General features: G+C 43.5%; 1 protein-coding gene across 1 annotated transcript in view; it reads left to right on the forward strand.

Annotated features, from left to right (window-relative positions):
• Positions 1-1,490: 1,490 nt before the first annotated feature.
• Positions 1,491-26,099, forward strand: part of CACHD1 (cache domain containing 1) — a 211,010-nt gene continuing 186,401 nt past the window's right edge. Inside the window, exon 1 of the mRNA XM_019646777.1 lies at positions 1,491-1,752. Within this exon, the coding sequence (XP_019502322.1) occupies positions 1,507-1,752 (246 nt within the window). The 5' untranslated portion in view covers positions 1,491-1,506. The remainder of the gene's footprint in view (positions 1,753-26,099) is intronic.

The following is a 26,099-nucleotide window of genomic DNA, read 5'->3' on the forward strand; positions in this document are numbered from 1 at the left end:
GGAGGAATGGCGGCTTTACCACCTCCCCTCCCCCATCCACTCTTTCCAGGTGCTTCCAACAGGTGATTTCTCAGACAGCCTCAGCCAAGGAGTCAGGGGGAAAATAGGAAGGTTAACTTTGGCTTCTCAGGCTTCAGAGAACAGATGTGTGGGGCGAACTCCAGTTCAACAGCTTTGTGGGTTTTGTTTTTGTTTTTGATAGGATCAGATGGTTCTTTTTCAAAGACAGAAAGAACTGTGTCGTGTTCAAGAGCAAGAGCCTTGGAGTCCGGTTTGTGCTTCAATTCTGGATCGGCCTCTTATCCCCTGGATGACCTTCAGCAGTTTATTCCACCTCTTCAGTCTCAGTCTTTGTTACCTAAAAATTCGGGGGAAAGCTATGTACCTCATAGAAATGGGGTGGCGATTAAAGGATAATGTATACAAAGCCCAGAGCACAGTGCCGGGCACAGAGTAGCTGGTTAAAAAAAGAAATCTGTGGCTCCAACCAGTGCTAAGCTATTGTTATTAACGTCGAAGAAGCAGTGGGCGCACAAACTGCAGTCCGCTCTTTCCCAAATCTCTGTCAGGCAGAAAGCCAGCGTCCTCGAACTTAAAAGAGACTTTCGATGGGTGGAACCTTGAATGGGTTGGGATCCCGGAGTCCCTCGCGCTGGTGGAGGCGGTGAGAGCTGGGGTGGGTGGCTGTCCCCGGCAACCAGAAAGTCCAAGTGACCCCACCCCCGGCTGGGCTGGTACCCGAGAACTGAGCCTCCTCTCCAGCCCTAGGCGTCTCCGGGGACTGGTTCTGGGGCGGGAACGAGGGAAAGAGAGGAGGGGCGACTGGGGGAATTTCCCCGCCTCTCTCTCTGGTTCCATAAATCACCGCAGCCGCGGCGGCGGCCGAGCCGGGAAGTGCGCGGAGCCGGAGCGCAGCGTGGTGGCACCAGACACCTCCCTTTCCCCCGCTCCACCGCTTTCTTTCTTTCTTTCAGTTTTTTTTTTTTTTTCCTCCCAATCTCCCCGTCTCTCTCCTCGCTCGGGTGGTTGTCCCAGCCCAGCAGCCTGGTCGCCGCTCCGCCTCCGCTGGGTGCCGCCGCCCGCCCTAGCCGCCGCTGCCTTCTGAACAGGGACTCCGGGAAGGGAAGGCTCGGCGGCCAGCCCGCTCGCTGTCCGACTGTCAGCCCTGCGGCCGCGCGGCCCGCGCACCCGGGTGCAGGTACAGCCGCTCCCCGAGACGCCCGTCGCGCCGCGGGGGCTGCGTCGGCGCCGGGGTCCCGAGAACCACTCCGGCGGCCGCTTCCTCTCCCGTGCACCGCCGGAGCCCGGCGATGGTGGCCGCCCGCACTCCCGCGCTGTAGCGGGGCGCCCCCTAAGTTTGGAAGCCGCTGGGGAGCGGAGAGGCGTCTGCACAAGGGGAAGAAAGTTTTGCGGGGTGCGCCGAGCGGGCCCTGGGCGCACCTCCCGTGGCTCCCTCCCCGCTTCCCGGCGCCTGGAGCCCATCGGCGGGGAGTGGGGAGAGGCAGCATGGTCCGCGAGCCGGAGGAAGAGGAGACGGCGGGGGCGGCCGCCCTGGCCCGCCGCTGCCCGGGCTCGCCCGGCCGGGCTGGGGCTGGGGCGCAGCGGCCGTCCCTCTGGCTGTTCTGCGTGGTCGCGTGCTGGCTCTTGGGCGCCGTGGCGGACGCTGACTTCTCCATCCTGGATGAGGCGCAAGTGCTGGCGAGCCAGATGCGGAGGCTAGCGGCCGAGGAGCTGGGGGTCGTCACCATGCAGGTAAGGGGTCTCCATTGCGTCCCGAACTTACTAGGCATCCTGCCTGTCTCCTCTGTGCAGAGCCTTGTCCCCAGTACAGGTCCCCTTGACGGTGCACAGACCTCCCTGGCGTGCACAAACCCCCTTTTTCTGCCGGATATCTCTGTTCTCCGAACAGGACCCCCTAACTACACACCAACTGTTCCTTGCACTCAGGTGCCCCTCCTTTTCTCCTCTGCAGAGCCCCTGCGCTTTGCTCGGAACCCACTTCCCCCCCACTCACAGCTCCTTTATCTCGGCAAGGATTCTCCGGTTCCCTCGCACCTCCTTCTCTAATTTGCACGAATTTCCCCGCAATCATGTTTTTACCCCCCCGCCACCCTTTCAAACTTCCTTTCCCTTTTTGTGTGACCCCATCCAGGGGCGGATGGCCTCGCCTGGCTCGGACGATTTCCCAAGGCCCCCAAGTCTACCCCCCCTTGGCCACCTTCTCGTGTCCCCCCGACCGAGGCGCATCGATGGGCGCCGCGAGGGAAGGCACAAGAGCGTGCGCAGCTGCTCCTGGGCCACCTGGGTCCCGGCGGAGGGCTGCCCCGGGAGCCGACTCGGCTCTCCCTTTCCCCTCCCGGGTGCATTGGGGGAGGGGTTGGCGTGCTAGATTCTTGGTAGATTCCAGACTCTTGTCTTGTGTGGGAGACTTTTTTGTTGCTTTCTGCTGTTGCCATTGTGGGCTGCGCGCTGTCCGCTGTGCGATTTTTGTTTTGTGTATGCCTTTGGGAGGTGGGGGGTGGGAAAGGAGCACCGTGAATAAGGTTCCCATTTCTCTAGATTGGTTACAGTGTCCGTCCTCCTCAGGAGAGGAAGAGGGCGTCAGGAAAATTAAGCGCGGCTAATAAGGAATCCTGAAGATGTTACTAGTAACCAACAGTAGTAAAAATTGCTAAACAGCAACCACCGGGAGATTCCATCCTGCCGTTATTTTAACCGGCTTGGCCGGAAAGGCCCCCTCCATTAGGAGAGGACGAGATGACATTACAAGTCCGAAACCTTGGCTATGACGTTCTTCGGGAAGACAACCTCATTCTCTTTTGCATTCTAAGAACAACAATGGTGATGAATGTGGTCTTCGAAAGAGCGAAGTTTCCAGGGATGTGTTCTTGGAATAGGTTTCTGAATTCGATGTTACTGTGACCACCCTTCCACCTCCCACTGGGAAGGAAAGGTGTTTTGAGCCACTTGGGTGGGATTCAGGTTTCTGACATCCTTTTTTTTTTTAACCTTCCTCCCTACGACCTCCCCATTCTCCTCCCAGAACTATACAGTTTTCCTAAAGCTAGTTCAGCAGCCCTTTTCCACTGTAGTGAAACAATATTGGGACTTGTTTTGTTTTTAAATAGTGAAGTGAGGTTGACGAGCGAATGGTTTGCTTGGAAGATAATTCTGTACAGTATCTATATGCAGACTCCAGCCCTGCCCGAAGTGCAGTAGAGTCGCATTCTTCTTCATTTGCATAATAATAGATAAGCTTTTTAAGTTACCTCATTTAACTGTCGTTTTCTATGCAGATTTTCTGGTTCAAGATTCAGTTATAATTTTTTCCATATGTATTTTCTGATTTCTGATGATTGCTGACAAGAGTTCTTAGGAGTGAAGCGACTTTTAGAGGAAATGGAACTAAAATGTTAGGAAAAAAACTCGGATGTTTTCTTCCCCCCCCCCCAGTGGTGACTTTCAATTCAGAGCAGAAACAATTGCATTTTTGCATAGAGACACCTCTTTTAATAAAGAAAATTTAACATGTTGCTGTTTGGGACTGTGCTTGTAAGATTAGTAGGCATTTGTCACCTTCACCCCATCACTAGGGCTGGACTTGGGATCTTAGGGGTTTTTTTTCCCTCCATATAATCTAAGGGCTTGCTTGCTGTAAGATGCCGACAACAGTTTTACTGTTTCTCACCCAATCCTTGACAAAAGGTGAAATCGGATCCCAACACATTGTCATTCAGGTAGGGATCCAAAGCAAATGTAGTTTTAAAAGGCTTCCCTGTTGAAAAGGAGACACTTTAGAAAAAAAAGCTCTGATCGGTGGGGGGTTTGTGCCCAAATGGCCCTTTATCTCCTCCCAACTGGCCTCTTTCTAACACCTTTGCAACCTCTTTGTGGAAACTGGCCTCCTGGGGACAGGGTTTTGTCTGGCAAAATGTGAAGTGGCTTCTCTCCTTTTGTGAAAGGAGAGAAGCACATACTGTATTTAAATTCCTCTTCTGGAGCTGTATATTGATCTGCCACTTGCCTCCATCTGGGAAAATGGGGGAGAGTCTCTTTTTAATTTTGTCAGACTCCCAGTATTTTTTTTTTTTTGCAGGGGTGGGGGAATACTTGTAAAATAAAATCTAAGGCAGGTTAGGTTTTATCCCTTAGAACAAAGATTTTGAGCCTCACGTTTTCCTCTATAAACCTCTGGGATTTGTTCAATGTGTCTGAAATTATGCGGAGTTGGTTGCCTAAAGTGTAGATTACATAGTCTTCCCTTGTGGAATGTTGGATTTTATCGCAGCAGAGCTAATCTGTTATTCAGAGGTAGAAAGCCTCATGTGGACATCCAGGTGAGCGGGTCAGACTTTTATATGAGGGGGCAAGGGAGAGCTTAGTATCTCTTTGCAGGGAAAGAATGTCCTCCCTTGGTGAAGGAATTGTCTCCTTTCTTTTGACCTTGACATTTTCAGCTCAGTGCAGACTTTTCAGTATAGCATCTTATTTGATCAGAAACTTTCTGTAAGTCAGTATATATGTAAAAAGCCCATTTTCAGGCTTTTAAATTGCCTCTGTGGCTGAAATTATCCAAAGACAATTTTTAATCTTGAGAAATTGCAAAGGAGTCCTGAATTGAGGCCTGTTGCAGCATTTGGAATGGCAGCAGATACTGCTCACAGGAGGTTGCAAGGCGGTAATTTTACAAAAACAAAAACCAGGCCTTCTTTCAGCACTGTAGTTTCCCATGACATAGTTTTTGTGCTTGCTGATAGAGAAGAACAGTTTGAAAAGCAGTCTATCTTAAAGATTTTTCTTGAAACGGTTTTCTCATGGAGGCTGCCTGCTCTTGTTTTTTTGTTGTTCCTTTTTAGTAATGATGAAAATTTAAAACAATCTTTAAGTGATTTGCCCCAATTAATTTTGCTAGTGCCCTGGGAAAGCTACCACTGAATACTGCCCCCCTGGCAGCAGACATCATACATCATGGGTAAAAGTCAAAACCTAATCATCCTCTCCTCAGGGGTCTGGTGGAGGAAAGCCATCAATGTTGCAATCTGGAGAGCAGGGAGTGGCTGTGTCCAGGGAGACTTGCTTGTGCTTATTCATTCATGCAACAAGTTTTTAGCAAGCAGCATAGTGGAGAGGGAAGAACCCTGTACTGGGTTTCCAGCTTTGCCACTTACAAGTTGGATGATGTGCATCGGCAAATTTGGGAATGATTATTCTTCCCAGAGATTTGCTCTGTGGACCTGATGGAAAGAGTGCATGTGAAGGCACCTGTTCGTGTGAGGCTGGGGTTGGGAAATGTGGATGGATGTGGTTGTTCTTACATGGAGAAATGTTCATTGAAAGCTTATTGTGCACAGAGCACTATGCTAGGTGTTTCGGGGATTCATAAGGAGGCATTCCGACACAGTACCTCATGTTTACAATCTGGAGGAGGGGGTAAGATTGCACAGGTAAAACAGCTAAGTAACAATGCCTGCTTGTTAGAAGGCGTATCTGGCTCTGGGAGCCATTTCACCAGGCACTTATAAGGCCCATTTAACATTATATGACAATACAGGCTTCCTAACAGCAAGGGCCTGGCACATGGCCAGTGTGCCCGCCTTGATGTTAGCTCTAACACAGCTCTGCTGGGCATAGTCACTGTGAACTTGGCAGACACACCAGCAGGTTGGTCAGACAGCTGCTGTGTGCAACTTGGAAGGGGGTGGGGAGGTCCTTCCAGTAGGGGCAGAAGAAATACCAGAAGCACAAACTCGAGCTACAATGCAAATTAAAGAAAGAGCAGCAATCAGGAAAGATGTGATTTGAGGAACTGAAGGGCTCAACTGGGGCGAGGTGTTGGCTGAAAATATAGAACAATGTTTTAAATGGTGGCTGCAGCTGAAAGTAAAAGGGGAGGCCTTCTTTGTAGGCAATAGAACAGCATTGCATAAGTTCATTGCTCATTTTGCAACAAATGTTCAACAAACTTTTGGTGGGGGATTCTGCTCTGTGAGGGGCCTTGGGTTAGTCTAAGCTGAGGAGGTAAGGTGAATAAGGCCTGCCCTTAAGCTCTCAACTGATGATGGAGACAGATACAAAAAGGTGTTAGATACAGGAGGTTAGTGAGAAAGAGGTGTTCGCATGGAGAAAGAGGTGTTCGCATGCAGTGGGTTAGTGCCATGGTAGAGAGAGGAGCAGGGCGTTATGGGAGTACACAGGAGGGCTGCCTAAGCCCACCTGGTGAGGCCAAGGAAGGTGGTTACTCCTCACTCGGCCTTTTCAGTGAACTGTCCACACTCACAGGCCAATCCCAAAAATAGCAGCAGCTTCAAACGTGAAGGGTAACCAAATCAATAGTTCATCAGACATTTCTAATTCCCTTTGGTGGCCCTGGACAAAGCCGTTGGTATATCTTAAATGCCTGAATAGACCATGGATGTGACTCTTGTACCTCTTCATATGGCCCCATGTCTTAATCTCATTTCTTTGGCCATCACCCCAGGAGCTTCTGTGGTTATTGGACATAAACATCTTGGTGGCTCTACTATCACTGCATGCTGATACACAGTTGTGTTTAGATAACGTTTGCATTTTCCCTTAAATTGTGTCCACACCAGGAGTGGCATGATTTAGGGTGTTTTGAATGTGTATCTAGGCAATATAAAATGTTTGGGGGGGGGCGGGAATCACCTGTATTTGCAAATACAGTAATACCTTGTTTTGCAAGCATAATTCGTTCCGGAAACAAACTACTCGAGTATATTGCAAGACATGGCTCATTGACCATGTTAAATGTATTAGAAGTGTTTGCTCATCTTGCGGAACACTTGCAAACCAAGTTACTCGCAATCCAAGGTTTTACTGTACTTTGGTTTGAATATGCCTTGTGTATAAGATAAGCCCTAGTAGAAAACCTACTGTCTTGAAATTGAATATTTGGAGTAGAAGAAAATTGACCATTGATGGGTGACTCTGAGTTGAACTTGATAAGAATGAACTCAAGGAAAACTACTTCTGATGGACTCTGCTTGTTGTGCTTAGGGCTTCCTTCACTTCCTCTCTGCTAATACCTGTCTTAGTTGGCATCCTCGCCTGTGCTTATGTTTTTCCTGCCAATCATACTTGAGTCTGGAGGGGGGTCAGGGAGGGGAAGGAGATGGTTTCACACTTTATAACTTGGTGCTATTTCTGGTTACTATTTGAGGAGTTCCTTCCTTGAGCTTAAGTGGATGAGCAGACAGGAACCTTGCAGAACTCGGGTATTATGTGCAGTGGGATTTATTTCGGATCTCCTTGGACCTGTGTAAAAATGTGTTGAAATTCAAAACATGAAGGGACAACAGTTTAAAACTTTTTTTTTTTTCAATTACAGTTGACATTCAGGGACAAGAGTTTTGGCTCAGCTAGTTATTAACTGCCTAACTTCAGCATATTATTAAATTGCTCTGAACTTGAGTGTCTTCATGCTTCATTGGTTAATGGAGGGAAATATATTTAAAAGGTAAATGTCTAGCACAAAGTCTAACATAGGAACCATCAGTAAACAGAAATAAATATGGGACAGTCTGTTTAGTGTCAGGGCACAGAACCTGGAAGACAGCAAACATGTAAGTCCCAAGACTGAATGAAACTGGAATCTAATCTTGAGAACCTGCAGATTTCAATGTGGTCAGTCCTCGGGCCCAGGGGTTACTAAAATGTGGGGCACAGACCTCAGGGGTGTGGTGCAAGATCATCCTTTGGGCTTCATGAAGAAAATATTAGACCTGTTATTCGTAGTTACTTATTTACCTTAAACTTTTTTATTACAAAGATTTGAAAAAATATTCAAAAATAAAAAGAAGAACATAAAAATGTCCATGTATCTCTTACCCAACTTAAACAGTTATTAACTGGTCATGCTGGTTTCACCTCTGCCTTTACCCACTCTTCCTCTCCCGCCAATATTTTGAAGCAAATTCCAGATATCACATAATTTCATCCATAGCATTTTTTTTCATCCTAATTTAATTTCTCTATTTTATTTATTTATTTAAAGATTTTATTGGGGAATTGGGGGAGGGGAACAGCGCTGGGGAATTGGGGAAGGGAAACAGACAAGTTGCTTCCTTTTGTTCTTCAGTCTAGTTGTGGAGGACGTAGCTTCACTGGCCCATGTTGGTATTATCATTGCGCTCTTCCCGGGTGAGGCAGATCGGTCACCAGCCTCTGGATGGCCGCTTAGGGTGCTCACAGACGCTCACGCTGGCTACCGGCCACTCAGTGTAGCTTACTGCAGCCCACTGCTGCCCCACTGCGGCCTACACCTTTGCCAGTGACTCACTGGCAGCCCAGCTCCAGGTTGAGCTGTTGTTCACCATCTTAGATGTAGAGGGCGCAGCATCACTGGCCCTCATGTGGGATCCAAACCGGGGCCCTGCTGCTCAGAGCTGGTGTCCCAAGCCAACTCTTAACCAACGCGCCACGTGGCCGGCCCTAATTTCTCTATTTTAAATGTTTTATAATATGTGGTACACTCATATGTAGAATTTGCAACCCACAAATAAATAACACGTATTTTGGAGGGTGTATACATAATAATATTTTATAATGACACGTCGTTGCTGTGTCCTCTGGCCCTGTACAAATAGCTGGTATCTTTGCCCAGCAACCTCCCCAAACTTCCAGATGTGCGGCTCAAGCTTCTTTTGGGAAGTGCCTCTGGGATGCTTGTTTTCCTCCCCATACATGCCATCTGGTCCTCCTTCTCATGCCTGGCTTTCCCCACAAGGCTGTGAGATTCCCTGTTTTCTTAGTGCCATGCAGCGTGGACCATGTCCTCTCATACTCCTGTTCTCTCCCCCTCCCAGAGAAGGAAAGAGTGGGAAAGGGATAAGGCAAGATTAGCATTAAGTGGGGAGGGTTGGAGAGGAAAAGCTGGAATGTATACATACTGGTCGAATGATCAGTCTTCACAGATATTCACCGGGAGCCTCATTTTGCAGAACTGGAGGATGGGAAAGGGCAGGAGAAGCATAGGACGTCCCCATCTAGTGCTTTTCGTCTGAGAGTTCCTGTCTTATCGGGGGGTGGGAAGGTAGGGGGCTAAACCAAATTGTACAAGACAGTATAGAAAGAAATGCTAAAACACGGAATCTAGGTTACACCTGGGGTTGCTGAATCTGACATTTACAGAGGTCACTTAGACAACATGAGTGAGCTGGGTCCGCTGTAGGTTAGTAGAGAATGGTACTTGCTGTGGTAAACTGGAGGGTACCTGCCATGGCTGAAGGGAGGCGGGTGCTACTCAGCTCCTCCAGTTGTTGCCCAGTGGCATTGTGGGTCCAGTGTTGCCACATGTCTTTCAGGAGAAGCTGGATATCTGCTTTTTAGATGAAATCCCTTCATTCTTAAAATGTTGGCCACTAATTCAGATGTTTTTATTTTTAATTAAAAAAAAAAAATGAGGGCCGGCCGAGTGGCTCAGTTGGTTAAGAGCTCGCTCAAGAGTTTGAGGTCTGAGCAACAGCGGTTCGAGTCCAGCCTGAGCTGAGCAGCCGCTGAGCTGCCAACAGGTAGCAGGATGGCTCAGCTAAAAAAATAAATAAAATAAAATAAAATAAAATAAACAACACTGTGGGCTAAACCAAACATGTCTGCAGGCTGGCTCAGGCCAGAGGCCACCAATTTGCAGTGTCTGGATTACAATTATTCAGTGGGCTCCCGGAGGTAAATAGTGTAAAGATTATGGGGAAGCAAGTTTCTATGTGATAGAAAGAAAAACTTTCTGATAGAAGAGTTTCTAAATTGGATTGCTTTGGGAGATTAGCTCCCCATCATCAGAGTGACTTAAACAAATAGTTGTTGAATGTTTCTTTGGTGCCAGGCACTGTGTTAGCTCTGCGCTATCCATCATCAGTTAATTTCTGATGCAATGAATATTAGGAGAGAGGAGGTTCCAGATGCTTGGAGAAAGTATGTCAGAGGTGTTAACCTTTTAGGGGGAAGGGATTGTGGACGGGCTCCTGAAAAAAAAAGGCGGAATGGATAGGAGTTGGTTAGGCAAAGAGAGCCTTCCCAGAAGGCTTCTTTGTAGTGGCACCTTTGAGGAATGGAAAGATGGCACCACGGTCTGGCGTTTAGACAGCTAGAGGGAAGAACGGGTGCAGAAAGAGGTCAGAGAAGTAGACAGAGGTCACATTGTGAGATCCTTGGATGCTTCATGTCAGTTGAGACTTATTTGGCAGGTCATAGAACACTGGCTTGAAGAAGAAAGGAACCTACTACCTTATGCGATTGAACAGTCTGTGGTGGATCTTTGGGCAGAGCTAGCTTAGGGCTCAAACAATGTGGCCAGTACCCTGTTTCTCTCTCTTTGTATGCCTACTTTCTTTAATAGGGCCTCCCCTTCATTTGAGCCCGGCTGGCAGTAGCTTACCAGTGTTTGAGTTGGGAGCTAGCTGCTGCTTGTGCCTGAGTCTCTTGTATTTGGAGATGTGCTCTGGGAGAGAGGTCCTAGGAATCTGGAAAAAGCTTGGTACCTATAAAACTTCGCTGAAGTGATTTAGGATTCAGACACCATTAGCAGCCACCAGCTTCCGGGGCCTGCCCCATATCTCGGCTCTGCCTCCCCCAGCTCAGTTCAGGGAGGGCCTGCTTTGTGGTTTCCCTGCTGCAGGCTCTCAGAGAAGGCTGGCTGGCTTCCCACGCTGGTCTTGTGGTCTGCCCTGATGGGTTGTACAAATCCAGGCTCAGCAGGCCTTGCCCTTGGCATGCATTTCCTCCCTGACCTCTCAGAGCCACAGATCACTGGGTGCCATGAGAACTGGGAGGGACCAGAGAGAAAGTCAAATCTACCTCCCTCATCTTATAGATGAGAAACAGGCCCTGTGGGGACTTGGGTCTCTGGAGATCACACCAGTAATAAGTGGCAGACAGAGCTCAGGTCTTAGTCTTAGGGCTCTTGCTTTTTGACCCTTTTCACCATCTGGTGCTATCCTGTGGGAGCTCCATTTTTCCAAGAGAAGGCTGCCTTAAAATGGAAAGCAACTTTGACTTAATTAAGAACCTTTGCATTCCCCTTTAAAAAAAAAATGTTTGGCTTATTTTATAGCTGAGAACTTAAAACCGATAGTCTAATTTGACAGCTGATTGGTTTTTAATTTTTTTAATGTTATTTAAATACCTAAAAGTCAATGAGCCACTGAATACAAAAATTGAGACTATAATACAATATTTTTAGATTTTTTTTAAAAAGAGCAAATGTAAATTATCAATAACTTTATAATTGTGAGTCTATACCACCAAAATTAATTTTTTTAATTAAAAAAAGGTAAAGAATAAAAATAAAATAAAACTTTAGGAAAGGAACAACTTTGGTTTTTTGGTGTTTGTGTAAAAGCTACAGAAGGAAATTCCACCTGTAATTTTCAGGCAAAGTTCTGTGTTGGAATTGAATTTCAGGACCTGCATCTTTCTCCAGTCATTCAGTCATTAGAATTATGAAGTCCTTTCCTTCTTCTTCCCTTCATCCTTTCTTTCCTCCTCCTTCTTTTTTCCTCTTCTTTTTCTGTGTGTGAAAATTGCAATAGTATTATTACTTTGGAGTTGTTTGATTTGATAATGAAACAAAATGTGATGGCATGTGAAGACCTCTTTACCTTGCCCTCTTTGTCCTGAATTCAGGAGAAATTTCCCCTCCTTTAGATTTACACAGCCAAATGATTCCTGAGCGAGTTACATTTAGGAAAGTTCCTACGTACCGGAATGGGTCAACTGAAAAGTATCTATGGGCCATAGTTCCCTGGAAATAGTGTGCTGTGTTGTAATTGTAGGGTAGAAGCCACTGGAGTAAATTCTTATCTGTTATACGTGATAACGTCTTGGTTCTGTTCCAACCATAACAGTTATTCTAAAGACTGTCAAAGACCAAGACTGCCGCATTTTTTTTTTCTTGATTCCCCTTGGATATTTTCTTAAATTTTAGTTTTGAATGGAGTAGTTTAAAAGCTACTCCAAGGCCCTGGTGGAAGGGCAGTGAAAATCCATAAGCCATGAGAATCTGAATTTTTAATTAGGCTTTGAGTTGTTTCTTCAAAGTGTGGAGACATCATTAGTGATGTAAGTCTTGTTGCATTAGCAGAGACTGACATTTTACTTCAAACGGGGAGAGTGCAGCTGTCCTGTGCAGATAAAAGTTGCCAAGTGCAGAATAGCAAGGTGGATTGGAAGATAATTAGCTGTCCCACATTACTCCAGTGTGGAGGAAGCCTGCCAGTCATGGGCAGGAAGGAGGAATTATTAGCGGGAGAAAATCCAAGTGTGTCATAAAGCAATTTGGAATCGCTTCAGCTGTAGCAGAGCTGATAAGGCATATATTAAGGAAACAAGACAAACTGAGTGTAGTATATGATGGCCAACTTTCTTTTTTTTTTTACATCTTAATTCAAAGGAGGAATGGCCAGACATTAATGATCCATAAATACACTGAAGTACAGATTCATCAGTCTGCTCTGACGCCATATATAAAATAATTAACTAGCTTAAAATAGTCTTCATATTTCCATGTCACTTGAAAATAAAGTGAGAATTCTATGTAGGGGAAAAAAAAATCACAGGGGAGCCATAAAGCCTTGACAATTACGGTACTGTGTATAACCTTGAAAAGATAGTTGAAGAAGAAATTTTGAAGCGTATCACCTTCCTCATGTAAGTGTTACAATATTTAGAAATGGTTTTAGGATATGTTTATGGCCTTATTGGTGGAATACATGTGTTTATTTAAATATTCTTAAAAGCTTCTTTGGGATGATCGCATTCATCTTTGGGTGAGAGGTGTAGAAAAACCTGTTGGGTTTCTTGTCCATCCTCAATCATTTGCTAACTCAAATGAAACTGCAGGGGACTTTTTTGTCCTCTTGGATTGTTCCACGTGCCCCTGCCATGATACTGGACTCCTTAGTCCTAATTTCATTCACTTATATTGATTGACTGACTTTCTCCAAAGCCAGTGCCTCTGCTGGCCGCCCAGACACAGGAAGTGCTAAGTGCTCTGGGTGCTGTTCTGCCTGGATAGTATTCTCTCTGCATAACTGCCTTTGGCCAAGGCAGGAGAGCCAGTTTTTTGCTCTTTGCTGCTTGTTCTTACTCCCTCCCTGTCACTGGGTTGATTGCTGCCCTGGGCAGTTTTGGAGAAAGCTGGGAGAAGTGAGGCTTTTGGTAAACTTGGCTATTGGATCCAAGGTTGGTTTCACTGACCCTACGTACATGAAATGGCGATCTTTGCTCCTCGGTAGTCTTGGAGGGGACTAGCCCCTTGCTGATTGTAAACCGGTTTCATTTGTTATGGGTTGAGATCCCTGGAGATAGTATAAATTCAGGTGACCATCAAGGAGGCCTAATAATTTTTATTTGCATACATGTATAGTCAGATAATATGGGTAATAGTTGCAAATAATAAAGCTTTGTATAGATAAGAATTATTAGAGCATGAGCTCCTGCAAGAAAGAGCCCAGGTTTGTTCACCTAGAATAGTCCTGATATGCCTATCACTGTCTCTGGCATATGGACTCAGAGTGTCTGGACTACAGAAATTGTGTGCCCATCTTTAGACAGTAGACTTTGTAACTTTCTAATAGTTACTATTCCTGCTACTCTGTTTCATGTGTTAATTTCATTATTTACGCTAGACTTGGAGTAAAAGGACTTGAGCCTCTACTTGCTACTTAAGATTTTAAAATGTTTCAGATGAGTGCAAGTGTCTAGCAGAGCATCAAGCACATTAGGACTCTATAAGTGCTTCTGATGTTTAATTTCTTCATGTTAGAGAAAGTTGGGGGTATATATGTTGAGGACATTTAGGAATATAAAAAATACAAAAGTATGTGTGTACTTGCAAATTATGTACTTAGAGCTACTTTATCCTAGAATTTAAATTCATTGGTAAATTTGCTTAACAAATATTTATTGAGCACATACTGTATGCCAGGTACTATGCTTGGATTTGAGTTTGTGGTTAAAAAAAGAGACACAATCCCTACTCTTATGGAGTATACCACCCACTAGGGGAAATAGGCATTAAAGAAATAATTATAAATTTTGAATAGTGTTATGAGGGAAACAAGGTCTATTAGGAATAGTGCCAGGAAGAACCTTAAAAAATATAAGTCAGATATGTCAATTCTCTGCGTAAAATTCACTAAAGGTTCCCATCTCACTGGGAGTAAAATTCCAAATTACAGTGGCCTTCAGAGCTGGATGTGATCTGGCCCCTGAAACCTTTGTGTCCTCACCTCTTACTTCCCCTTCCCTCACCAAGCTGCCACCCTTGACACACACACTCAGACACTGTTCCTCCAACACTCCAAGCACATACCTGTCCCAGGTAAGCTTTGTGCTGTTCAGTGCTGTTTTCCTGTGGTATGGTGCTTGGCACCAAGAGTTACTCAATAAATATTTATTGGACAAGGGTGAATGGGAGTGACAACTGGACTGGGTGGTATGGGAAGAAATCTGAGGAGACGATGGAAAGGATGAGCCAATCAGGTGTGGAGCTAACAGAAGGAGGAGCCAATCAGGGGAGGGATTGGGGGAGCTAGGAGAAGGAAGAGGATACAACCAGAGAGGAGTTGGGGGCTAGCAGGAGGAAAAACTGAGAATCAAGAAAATGTTGGGACTAGCATTTCCAACAGAGGCTATACCCATTAAACAATAACTCCCCATTTCCGCCTCCCACCAGTCCATCACAACTACCATTCTACTATGTGTCTCTATGAATTCGACTACTCTAGTGACTGGATTATTTCACTTACTGTGTCTTCAAAGTTCAGGCATGCCATAGCATGAATTAGAGTTTCATTCCTTTTAAAGGCTGAATAATATTTCATTGTATGTATATACCATAATTTGTTTGTCCATTTATCCATCAGTGGATGCTTGGGTTTCGTCTAACATTTGGCTGCTGTAAGTAATGCTACTATGATCATGGGTATACCAATATTTAAGTCCCTGCTTTCAATTCATTTGAGTCTGTACCTAGAGTGGAACTGCTATATCATATGATAATTCTATGTGTAATTTCTCGAGGAACAGTCATACTGTTTTCCATTGCGGCTGCACCATTTTTTATTCTTATCAGTAATGCACAAGAATTCTAATTTCTCCACATTCTTGCCAACGCTTTAAAAAAAATAATAGCCATCCTAATGAGTGTGGAAATGTCCTCTTTTCGGTATAACGTTCCATGAGTTTTGATAAATGCACCGTCATGTAACTATCACCACAATCAAGATACATAGCAGTTTCATCACCCCCTCCAAATTCTCTTTGTAGCACATCCTTTGTAAGACAAAAATAGTCAGTCTTCCCTGACCCTCTCACCTGGAACCCCTAAAAACCATTTCCAGCTTTATAGTTTTGCCCTTTCCAGAGTGTAAAATAAATGGATGCATTATGGTATGCATTTTGAGTCGGGCTTTTTAAATTTAGCATAATGCGTTTGAGATTCATCCATATTGTGTATATGAATAGTTCATTCCTTTCTGTTTCTGAGAATTCCATTGTGTAGGTGTACCATAGTTTGTTTATCCATTCACCAACTGAAAAACATTTGCATTTTTTTGAGGTCATAAATCTATAAACATTCCTATATGTTTATTCACATACAAGCTTTTGGTTCAATATATGTTTCCCTATCTCTAGGGGTGGGAATACTGTGTCTGTCTGTGTTAAGTGTATGTTAAACTTTGTGAGAAACTGCCAGTCTGTTTTCCAAAGGGGCTGTATCATTTGTTTTTCCACTGGCAGTGTGTGTGAGTCCTGACGGCTCCACGTCCTCACCAGAACTAGATCAGGTCAGTCATTTTAATGTTAGCCATTGTAAAATGTGTGACATGGTGTCGCATTGTGGTTTTCATGAGCATTCCCCTAACCAGTAATGGCACTGAGCATTTTTTCATGTGCCTGTTTGTCATTAGTAAATATTTTTTGGTGAAATGTCAGAACCTTTGCCCATTTTTATTTTTATTTTTATTTCATTTTATTTTATTTATTTATTTTTTAGCAGGTTCCGAGGACACTCCAATGCCTATTTTTAAATTGGGTTGTTTCCTTATTGTTGATTAAAAAAACCACCAATTTACTGACTTGATTGTTTGTAGTACAATGATCAACATCATTCAGTTTTATAACATTTCTGTGACTCCCAAAAGTTTTTATTGTGCCTGTTTACCTGTTTATTGTTGAGTTCTGAGAGATGGATTTTTTTTTTTTAAATTCGGGTCTGCTTTTTTCCTTATTAATGCCAAGTTCTACTAAAAGTTGGGGTTTTTTTTTGGTTGTTTTTAAGTGACATTGTCCTCACAAGAAATTTGCTTTCATTAATTAAAGAATAATCTTGGCCTGGGTTGGAAAGAATAAAGTAATCCAGGATAGATAAAAATCTTTAAAAGAGAATAGTTGGTATTGCAGTGTTTGTTTTCAGCTAAAAACAAAGCATAATTTAAAAGTTTTGGTTAAAGTGGCCTGTGTAGATTGTTAGTTTTCCTTAGTCAGTCAATCAATCAGTCAGTAACTACTGATGGAACTCCTGTTGTGCCCCAGCACCACTCTAGGTGTGGGGGTACAATCATGAACAGAACAGAGGCCCTGCCTTTGAGGGGCTTATCTTCTAGAAGAGGGAGATAGATATTTAAATATGCAAACATTAAATAACCAGAAGGTTGGACCCTGCTTAGTTCTATGAAGGAAATAACAGCCGGCTAATGTGGTCTTTAAAGGAGGCCCCCTGGGCAGTGCTGCTGTTTGCATGGAGGCAGAAACGCTTGTGAGGCCACCTGGGAGGAGCTGCAGGACGGAGCCCGGAGCCCAGAGCACGGAGCCTGAGAGGAGGATGAGCTCCGTGTGTTTCAAGGGCTGACAGAAGTGCTGGAGGCATGTGGGAGTGGAGGAAGATGCGAGATGATTGGGTCACTGTGGAGACCCAAACCAAAGAGTTTGGGTTTTATTCTGGCTGATGTGGGAAGCTGTTGGAGGATTGTAGGCACAAAAGTGAAGGTGGTTGACTTTTGTCTTAGAAATATGCCTCTGGCCATTGGGTGCCCTGGTTGTATGCCACGGGGGTGGGGAGGAAGAAATGGAGGCAGGAAGAGTAATGAAGGTGTTGATTCTTCATGGGGTGGTATCGCCACGTTTACCTGTGTGCCTCCTTTTAAATATGATAAAATTGTATTTATTTAATGGTTCACATCAGCAAAGGCCCACTGGGCTGAGGCTATGATTTGAAAGAAAGTAGAACTGCTGCAACAGGATAAAGATTCAAGAAAATAAATCTATTCAATATAGAAAATACAAGGCACCATGGGTAATCTTCTTCATATTTACAAATACTCTCTGTCAAGAGATTGTTTATTAAAGGCAGTCGAGGTCTTAGCTTGCCAGCAATGTGACTTTTGACAAGTCCTTTTTTCCTCTTCATAGCCTCAGTTTTCTCACTTTATAAATAGGAAAATAATACTTGCCTCAACCCTGGGTGGTTGTTAAGTGCTGCATTATGTGTATGTCATAGACTCATCATCATCCTCTCTGATTCTGTTAGGATGTTTTGAATTGCAAGTAACAACCCATCCCAACTCAAACTTTCTTAAAGGATAAAGAGAGTTTGTTGGCTGACACAACTTAAAGGCTTACAGGTAGTGTGAGCTTCAGGCACAGTTTGATCAGAGCCCTGGCTCCAATTGTTGCCCCCGTTACTCTCCTGGCTCTGTAACCCTCTAGGTGTTAGCCAGTCCTCAGGCTGGTTTGACCTGTAGCAAAATGAGTGCAGTGATTCCAGGCCTCTCTGGGCACATCTTGCTCTTCAGAAGGCACCTTCTTTCTCCACTCACTGTAGGATGCCTTGGGATCGCCCTGCTTGGACTTCTCTGTGATTGGTTGAATGCTAAGGATGGAATTCAACTACTAATTAATGCCAATCAAGACCTAGTCCTAGACTAGTTTGATCCCACCTGCATGATGGTCGCATAATCTAGTCATTTGGGCAGCAGGGAGATAACACAAATGGTCGCTACTTTTATCATTCTAAGGGCAGTAGGATTTGGGAATGATTTTTTGATCATTTTGGCTAGTGTCTTCATTATGCTGGACTCCTCTTTAAAAATACTTAATTGATTATTTACCGAGCCCTTGCATGACACATAGGAAGTACTTGATGGTGGTATCATGTTAGCATGCTAAGTTGGGACTGTTTAATCTATTTAGTTAGTGGAAAAATCCAAATCAATTTGCATAGAAGGCAGTTTCAATGCTTTATATATTAGAATATAATTTTAGATTTATGTGAGGTGATTATGATTTAGAATTACCCATGCCAGTGTAGTTTATATTTTGTAAACATATTATTACAGATACGTCTTAATAATGTAATAATATGTTCCACGACAATGTTTTTCAGACACAATCATGTTTCTAAGAATCTGATGGCAGATACTTTATAAATTTGTGTTTTGCAAATTTCAGTTTTTTGACCAATCTCTAATTCTTGTTTGGCTGTGTCTGTTCTGTGTTGACTTTTAGAAAAGTCATGAAGATAATTGCTACTTTAGGATGCGGTTATTAAACAACCTACATTTAGGTCATTTAGTGATTGAAACTAAATAATAGTTAATATATTTCCAAATGAACATAAATACACGTTTTATTGAATTTTGATGATCTTTTTTAGAGATTTATAGTTACAAAAACAATTACCATCTATTTTGGACAAAGCTATTGAGAAGTCATTGTTGAGGGAAAATATTATTAAAGTGGTGAAGTATGGTAAGTACCCTTTTTTAGCTTACCTTCCAAAAATTTGTCTACTATTTGATCTGATTCAAGAGTTATAGGATTTGACTGTAACAGAGTGAATTTCTTGCTGAATTTTTATTTAGCATGTTCATAAATAATTGAAGTAAGGGTTTGTGGTGCCATTTCCCAAAATATCTAACATTGAAACAAGAGATGGGAAGCCTACAACCATAAGTGGTATCGTTCCTCTAGCCATTCTTAGAACACTCTTAAAATGTGCATATAATTTACCGAGCTGTGTGCCTTAGTCCGTAATTTTAGGTATTTTCCATTTTATTAGAATTTGATTTTTATACACAAGTTCTTAGTTCTGAGACTAAGATCAAAATGGTCTAAACAGACATTGGACTATTCTTAGTTTTATGATCACCGTAGAATTCTATAAGTGCCCTTTCCTTCAAAACAGTCACATCACTATAAAACACCTTTACAACTTTAGAAATGTTTCTTGTACCTAAACATTTTAACCAGGAAAATTAAGCAAATCATAAAATAAATAAACTCTTCATTTTGCGTATATTTAATATCTACTGCTAGCTAGGCATTCTTATAGATGCTGAAGCTAGAGCAGTCAACAAAATACAACCCTGCTTCCTGGAGCAGACAGACATTCTACCGGGGAGGTTGGTAAGCAGGCTGGGAACAGTGGCGGGAAAGAGGGTCAATTCAAGGAAATTATAAGAATGTAATGGTCAGGACTGTTCCCTGATGGATGTGGATGGGTCATGGGGCTTGGAGGGATTGTCTGAGTGATAAACTCTGTAGGCTGGTCTCTCCCAAGTGGCATTCCTTATTTATGGTCTTTTTAGAAGACTCACAAGTGACCTATAAACAATGACTATGCTTTACTCTTCCTCTGCGTGTTTCCTATAAACCCTTAACTTGGATTTTTATTTCTTTTTTCTAACTGAGCTGCCTGAGACTTACCCCATTCTGCAGTCTCCTAGGACTGTCCTGTCAGGAAACGGGCTGGGGGTGGATGCTCACCTTCTTGGAGGCTTTGTGGATCTGCTTCAAACTAGAAACCGTGCCTAAGTAGCACAGAGGGCTTCCTGGAAGGTCACAAGAGACGTGAACCATTCCAGCCATCCTCAGTTTACAATAGTCTACCTTCCAAAGCTCATTTCAAAGTCTGTTGTTTGGAACAACATTCACCCCGAGGGGTTACAAAAGCAGACCCAGTTCCCAGGCCAACTCACAAAAGGCTGTGTGGAGAAACTCAAGGTTTTTAATGAAAGCTTTCTCCCTGTCCTTCTGAGTTTCAAGTTTCTCGAGTAAAAATTGGGGATACATTCATGGTTGTAGGGTTATAGGAGAAGGTCTTTGAGAATATTCTGGCACAATGCCTGATGTCAGATGGCTCACAAAGTGTTAGCCTTTTCTTTAGGAAGGGATAGGTTGCTGGGTCTTCTCAATTTATTTGCTCTCCCTGTCGCTTCTAGGTTTTGAACAGCAGTGAGTGTCCTGGGTGTGTGTGGATAAGAAATGAGTAGGTTGAATGTCCTACCTTATAAAGGGCAGGGGGGAAAGGAATTGTTATAATACTATTAGCTGCTATTTATTAAGCATTTACTATGTGCTACATGTTGTAGTAGAGGTTAAGTATTGGCTATTATTATTTAACTCAGACATAGCCCAGTGGACTAAGCTTGTGGCCAAAATGTTTATTCCCAATAGTTTTGGCCAACGGGGGTGGTTCCTCAGACACAAATGGCTCTATAGCAGCCCCTGCCCACTTCCACTTTTTCAATTTAGTCCCTATCTCTAGATCAAGAATAGCTATTTGGGAACATTTTTGTCTGTCACTAAGCAATTTCAGCACAAAGGAAGATGCTTTTCAAATTCCTAAAGGGCAGAACAGCCTTCTCCCTGGTACTGCAGGTCTGACTGGGCCTGGTTTCCTCTTGAAATGCCTCCCTGTGATGTTATAACTTAAAAGATGAAGGGTCGTTTGATCGAAGCCCAGGATTTTGTTGGCTACAGGGTTTTTGTTAATAGAAAACACTCATGCACCTCTGGGGGGGAGAAATTAAAGCACATACTTCTTCCTCTTTGACCTTTGAACCCTTGCCATTTACATCAAACACTCACTGGGAGAGAAGGCTAAATTAATAATCTGTGATAGCTCCCTCTCTAACAAGCCTCACTTTAAACCTGGCATTTTCTCCTCCAGCTGATGAGTTTCCATCTCTCAGAAGATGTGTGTGCCCTTCAGACATCCGAGGGGAGGAGGGAGTGTTAACTTTGTGTTAGCGGAGCACTGGGCTTCCCACAGTGTACTCCATTCAGTGAGTTTCCAAAATGCCTTGTCTTTTAAGAACAATGACAAAGTAGTTGTACAAAGACTGAGTGACTTGGCTTCTGAGCCCCAATTTCTTTATCTGTAAAATGGGGAGTAGTAGCTACCTCAAAGGACCGTGGTGAAGACCAAATGAAAGCGTGTGTATAAAATCGCTTCCTGTCATGGTTTTCAGGTATAACCTCTTATTCTCTAGGGATGCTAGCAAATGGCAGTGGGATTATAGGTGCAGAATATCATTTCCTTGTTCAAAATGTAGGGCTGAAAGCTCCTGGCCATTTATTGTCATTATAACTTCAATCCTGTGAGGTCTTCATGTAAAAATTAAGAGAAACCTAAGAAAACTTTGCCTAGATAACCTTAAAAGAGTAAGTAAATAATCAAACCTATCTTAAGTCCATAGAGATCAGTATGCTGTGACTCTGATATTAATAATGACTCAAATTTATTTTGGGTTTGGGCTGGGTTTGCTTTCAAATGGTCCGAACTTTAAATGCTCAGTTTATGAATAGCAAGATCTTCTATAGAGTGACCCAAAGCAGTGTGAAGTCTTTCTTCAAAGACTGCCTCCTCTTTCTACAAAATTATTAATAAAAATGAACAAAAAATGAACCTTTTTTTTTTGTGTGTGTTAAAATCATATACTATCTTTTATTTCCTCACTTTTCTTTTTTGACTAAAAATGGTTTGAAACTCTAGGACTCTCAATATTTCTCCATGAGTTTAAAAAGGTAGGGACATTGTTTTAGAAGTTTAGAATAAAACAAGAAAAAAATTTTTTATCTGGGAATCATTATCATTTGGGAGAAAGAGGAGGGTTGAAGAAAATATTCTACAGCTGCAGCATAAACAGCCTGTATTTGGGGGATGTTTTATCCTTAAATAAAAGGCTCCTGGAAATCTTTGTTGCTTGAGGAATAAGGGCATTTTTATAACTTGAGAAAAATATAGGGAAGGGTAGCTTTTATTTTTCATGGAGTTGGGCTCTCTGTTAGTTTCTTTTTCTTTTTTTTTAAGAAATTTTTTTTATTGGGGAATTGGGGAAGGGAAACAGCTTTGCGGAATCGGGGAAGGGGAACAGACAAGTTGCTGTCCTTTTTGTTCTTCAGTCTAGTTGTGGAGGATATCGCTTCACTGGCCCACGTTGGTGTTATCATTGCGCTCTTCCCGGGTGAGGCAGTCGCTCACTGGCCTCTGGAGGGCCACTCACCGCAGCTCACGAAAGCACATACCAGCCACTGGCCAGCCCCACTGCAGCCTACGCCGTCGACGGCGACTCACGGCAGCCCAGCTCCAGGTCGAGCTGTTGTTCACCATCTTAGCTGTAGAGGGCGCAGCATCACTGGCCCTCATGTGGGATCCGAACCGGGGCCCTGCTGCTCAGAATTGGCATTCCAAGCCAACTCCTAACCAACGTGCCACTCAACTAGCCCCTGTTAGTTTCTTAGAATAGGCCTTTGACCATCAGCTCTGGCCTTGGTGTTCCCTTTTCCAGTCTTCATCCATGTGTCCATCTATTGCCTTTGGACCAGATGGGTCCTGACTCCAGATCTCTCCAGGCTCATCTCAGACGAATGAGTTTTTCTGCTCATCACAGGAGGTAACTTCCCCTGTTTTGAAATTGTTTGTCACACAAGAATTGTAAGCTACCTTTGATGGAGTAACTACCTGTGCCCAGTGGCATAGTGCTGGTACTTCACTTACCTGATTTCACTTACCTTATTTTTAGACTTCACATAATTGTAACAGACAGCCCTGCTGCTGGAACTTCTGTGGGTACTGTGTAGTTATTTATCATCTGGAACAAATACTATCATCAGTCCCCCCCCGCCCGCCTTTTTTTTTGTTAGCCTAGTTTAATACTGGTGAGTCATAGAAGGCATTGTGGTGTGAAGACAACATTGGGTTTGTCCTTGAGGACTCAATTATGGCATTGAATTAGTTGTCTATACTAAGTCTAGTTTCTTTTCTTTTTAAACTTTATTGGAGAACAATGGTTTTTTTTCCGGGGAACATGTTTTTTCCCAGGAGCCATCGGCTCCAAGTCAAGTTGTTGTTCTTCAGTTTTAGTTGTGGAGGGCACAGCTCAGCTCCAAGTCCAGTTGCCATTTTCTATCTAGTTGCATGGGGTACAGCCCACTATCCCTTGTGGGAGTTGAACCGGCAACCTTGTTGTTAAGAGCACATGCTCTAACCAGCTGAGCCATCTGGCCACCCACTGACAGCTCAGCTGCAGCTCAAGTTGTTGTCTTCAATCTAGTTGCGGAGGCACAGCTCACTGGCCCATGGGGGAATCGAACTGGCAACCGTGTTGCTCAGAGCATGTGCTTTAACCAAATGAGTCACTTGGCCGCCCCGCTCTCTAAGTCTAGTTTCTAATACTACAAAGTGATCTCTGTTTTTTACACCTCTGTTTGGGTTGAGTACTGCTTATTTGTGACCCCTTGGAACTCTGTACTTACTCTTGTGAGCTACTCATGGGAAGAAACTAAGTCTGCTTTCCCTGAATCCTCAATGCTTTGTGTAGTGCCCAGGACAAGAGTGGGCCCTCAGTAGGTGCTGGCTGGCTGGCTGGCTGGCTGGATGGATGGATGGCTGGATGGATGGATGGCTCGATAAGTGACTGAATGAATGAATGTGGAAGTAAATACCCAGGGTTCCACTTTAATCCCTCTGGGTCTCTTTCTTGACCTATAACATGAGAGTAAATAATAGTTCACAGAGCTGTTATATCAAATGCCTGTCTCTAAAATCCCTTGGGAATTATAAAATAACTTACATATCTTACTATAAGAGATCAAAAATACTTGCTGAGTGAAAGATTTCTTACTTTATCTTTCATATATCTAGATAACTGAAAGGACATTCCCTTTATTCCTGTGGGTAGACGTGTTCTTTGTGTAACTACTTCATTCTCCAGGAAGAAGTAAGCATGAAGAAATAATGAGGCAGAAAGCTTATTCATTAAGGCAGTGATGGTCCATGAGTGGTTTAATAACTTTATAATGTATATAGTTAGGCACCTCACTTATACTATTGTATATACTGAGAAAATGTATCATAAGCTTTATTGGAAAATTACTGATGATATTTTGTACTTCCTACTTGCAAAGATTTGGGGAGCAGTTTGAAAAAGCCATATTACTGCATAAGGAATTATTATGCCTGTCTCCTTATGACTTATATAGGAAGGACTACTTTGAGTGTGTCATGGCCCATAGCTGGAAATATGAGAATGCAAGTGTAGAAAAAGGAATTGTGTGGATGGAGCCAGCTCCACCCAGGAGTTGCAGTAGCCTTACTGGACAGTTTTATGTATACCTTCGTTTCCCCTGGGAATGACCAAGGAGAGGGGAGGCCCCCTGCCACTCATGTTAAGTCTTCTCCCTGCCACACATACCTTTTTCTCCTCCCTGCAGCGGGTTTGAACACATTTTGTGGGGCTAATTGAGTGAGCTCGTGGTCCTCATAATCTCCTTATAGAAGTGTATGCATGTTCAGGGGACGCATTTAATAGACACGGCTGCCTCTGTGAAAGAATGCTTTGTGGAAGGGAGCCTTTGTGTATTTCTCCATCTCTCAGCAGTTCCTGGGGTACTTCCCAAAGTCTCCCTGACACCGAATGGCAGCGTTGGCAAGGACCTGCTCCAGAATAATGGGAGGGAGGGTAGGAGGTTGGGGAAGGGAGGAGGCTGAGCTTAGGAATGTGGAGACCCTCGGGCTTGGCCCTCCAGAGCTGAGCATCTTAAAACATTTTCTCTTCTTCTCACCCCCAGCTGGGGATTTTGCATTTTCAATGAGGGCCCCACTACCCTGAGCCCTAGTGAAAGTGGATCACTTTAAGCCTGCAACAATGGTGGCTTTTTATCCTCTTAGTTAATGCTTTAGATAATTTTCTTTTAGACCAGGTAGGGTTTTGTAAAGTGGCGCTGTGGCTCTGGCTTTGCCTGCCTGGTAAGACACAGGGAATTTTCTCATCTGTTCCAACAACCTTTCTTCCCCTGCTTTCTCTTAATTTAAAGGGAATTTTTACATTCTTATTTGTGGACGAGTCAAGCTGTATTAGGGGCATATATCATGAGCAGTTGTCACAAAGAGGATTTACTTATAAAGGCCAGCAATTCTCGAGTTCCCAGACAACAATGTTCTAAAGCTTTGTTAGACAAAGGATTTACACTTTCTTTTTCTTTCAATTTATTTTGTAAGCTCGAATCTAGAATTTAACCGAGTGGAAGCTGCTATTTTTTCACTACCAGTGAAACCATGGGATTATGCCTGATATGGTTCCTTAAATTGCTAGGAAAGGGAAAAAAATATCCCCTTAAGGACAATATTTTATTGATAAGTAGGACTTAGAATAGCACACTTTTGCGGGGGGGCTCCTTTTATGTGCCAAGCATTATGCTAAGAGTTAGAGTTCTATTTCAAGTGCAAACAGTTACTGACTTCAGAAAGAGTAAACAACTTGTCCAAGTTTTGAAAGTCACAAAGTGGAAGAGGTTGGATTCAAATCCATGTCAGCTTCTGCCTGAGACTTAGGTTCATTACATTAATTGATTAAGCATTTAATAAGCCCCTTAATATTTGCTGTCTGGATAAATCTTCTTTCTTTGTAGGGGGCTCTAGAGAGAATATGAGAGAGGTTTATGAGAGAAACTGGCATTATTATAGCTCAGTCAACAGGAAATACTTAACAGATCCAGTGGTTGAAGACACATTTGTTTAGTTCATTCCTCTGTCCCAAGTGGGTATGTATGGGAACCACCCCAACCCTTGGAGAGAATGGAATATGTGTAGAAGTAATTTAAAAACTGGAAATGATGCCAATGTAAAGTGTTATTGCCATCATAATTAGGGGAAAAAAAGAGAAAAAAGAAACCCTGAGAACAGAATGCCAAATTCTCGTCTCATATAGTATTACAGTGCCTATCCTATAGTCTGGAATTCCTTCCTGATGTGTTAGGAAAAGCTCTCCTTATGTAATCTTCAGTTTATTTCTTCT

The sequence above is a fragment of the Hipposideros armiger genome, unplaced genomic scaffold, assembly GCF_001890085.2.
Source record: "Hipposideros armiger isolate ML-2016 unplaced genomic scaffold, ASM189008v1 scaffold_106, whole genome shotgun sequence".
NCBI classification, from domain to species: domain Eukaryota; kingdom Metazoa; phylum Chordata; class Mammalia; order Chiroptera; family Hipposideridae; genus Hipposideros; species Hipposideros armiger.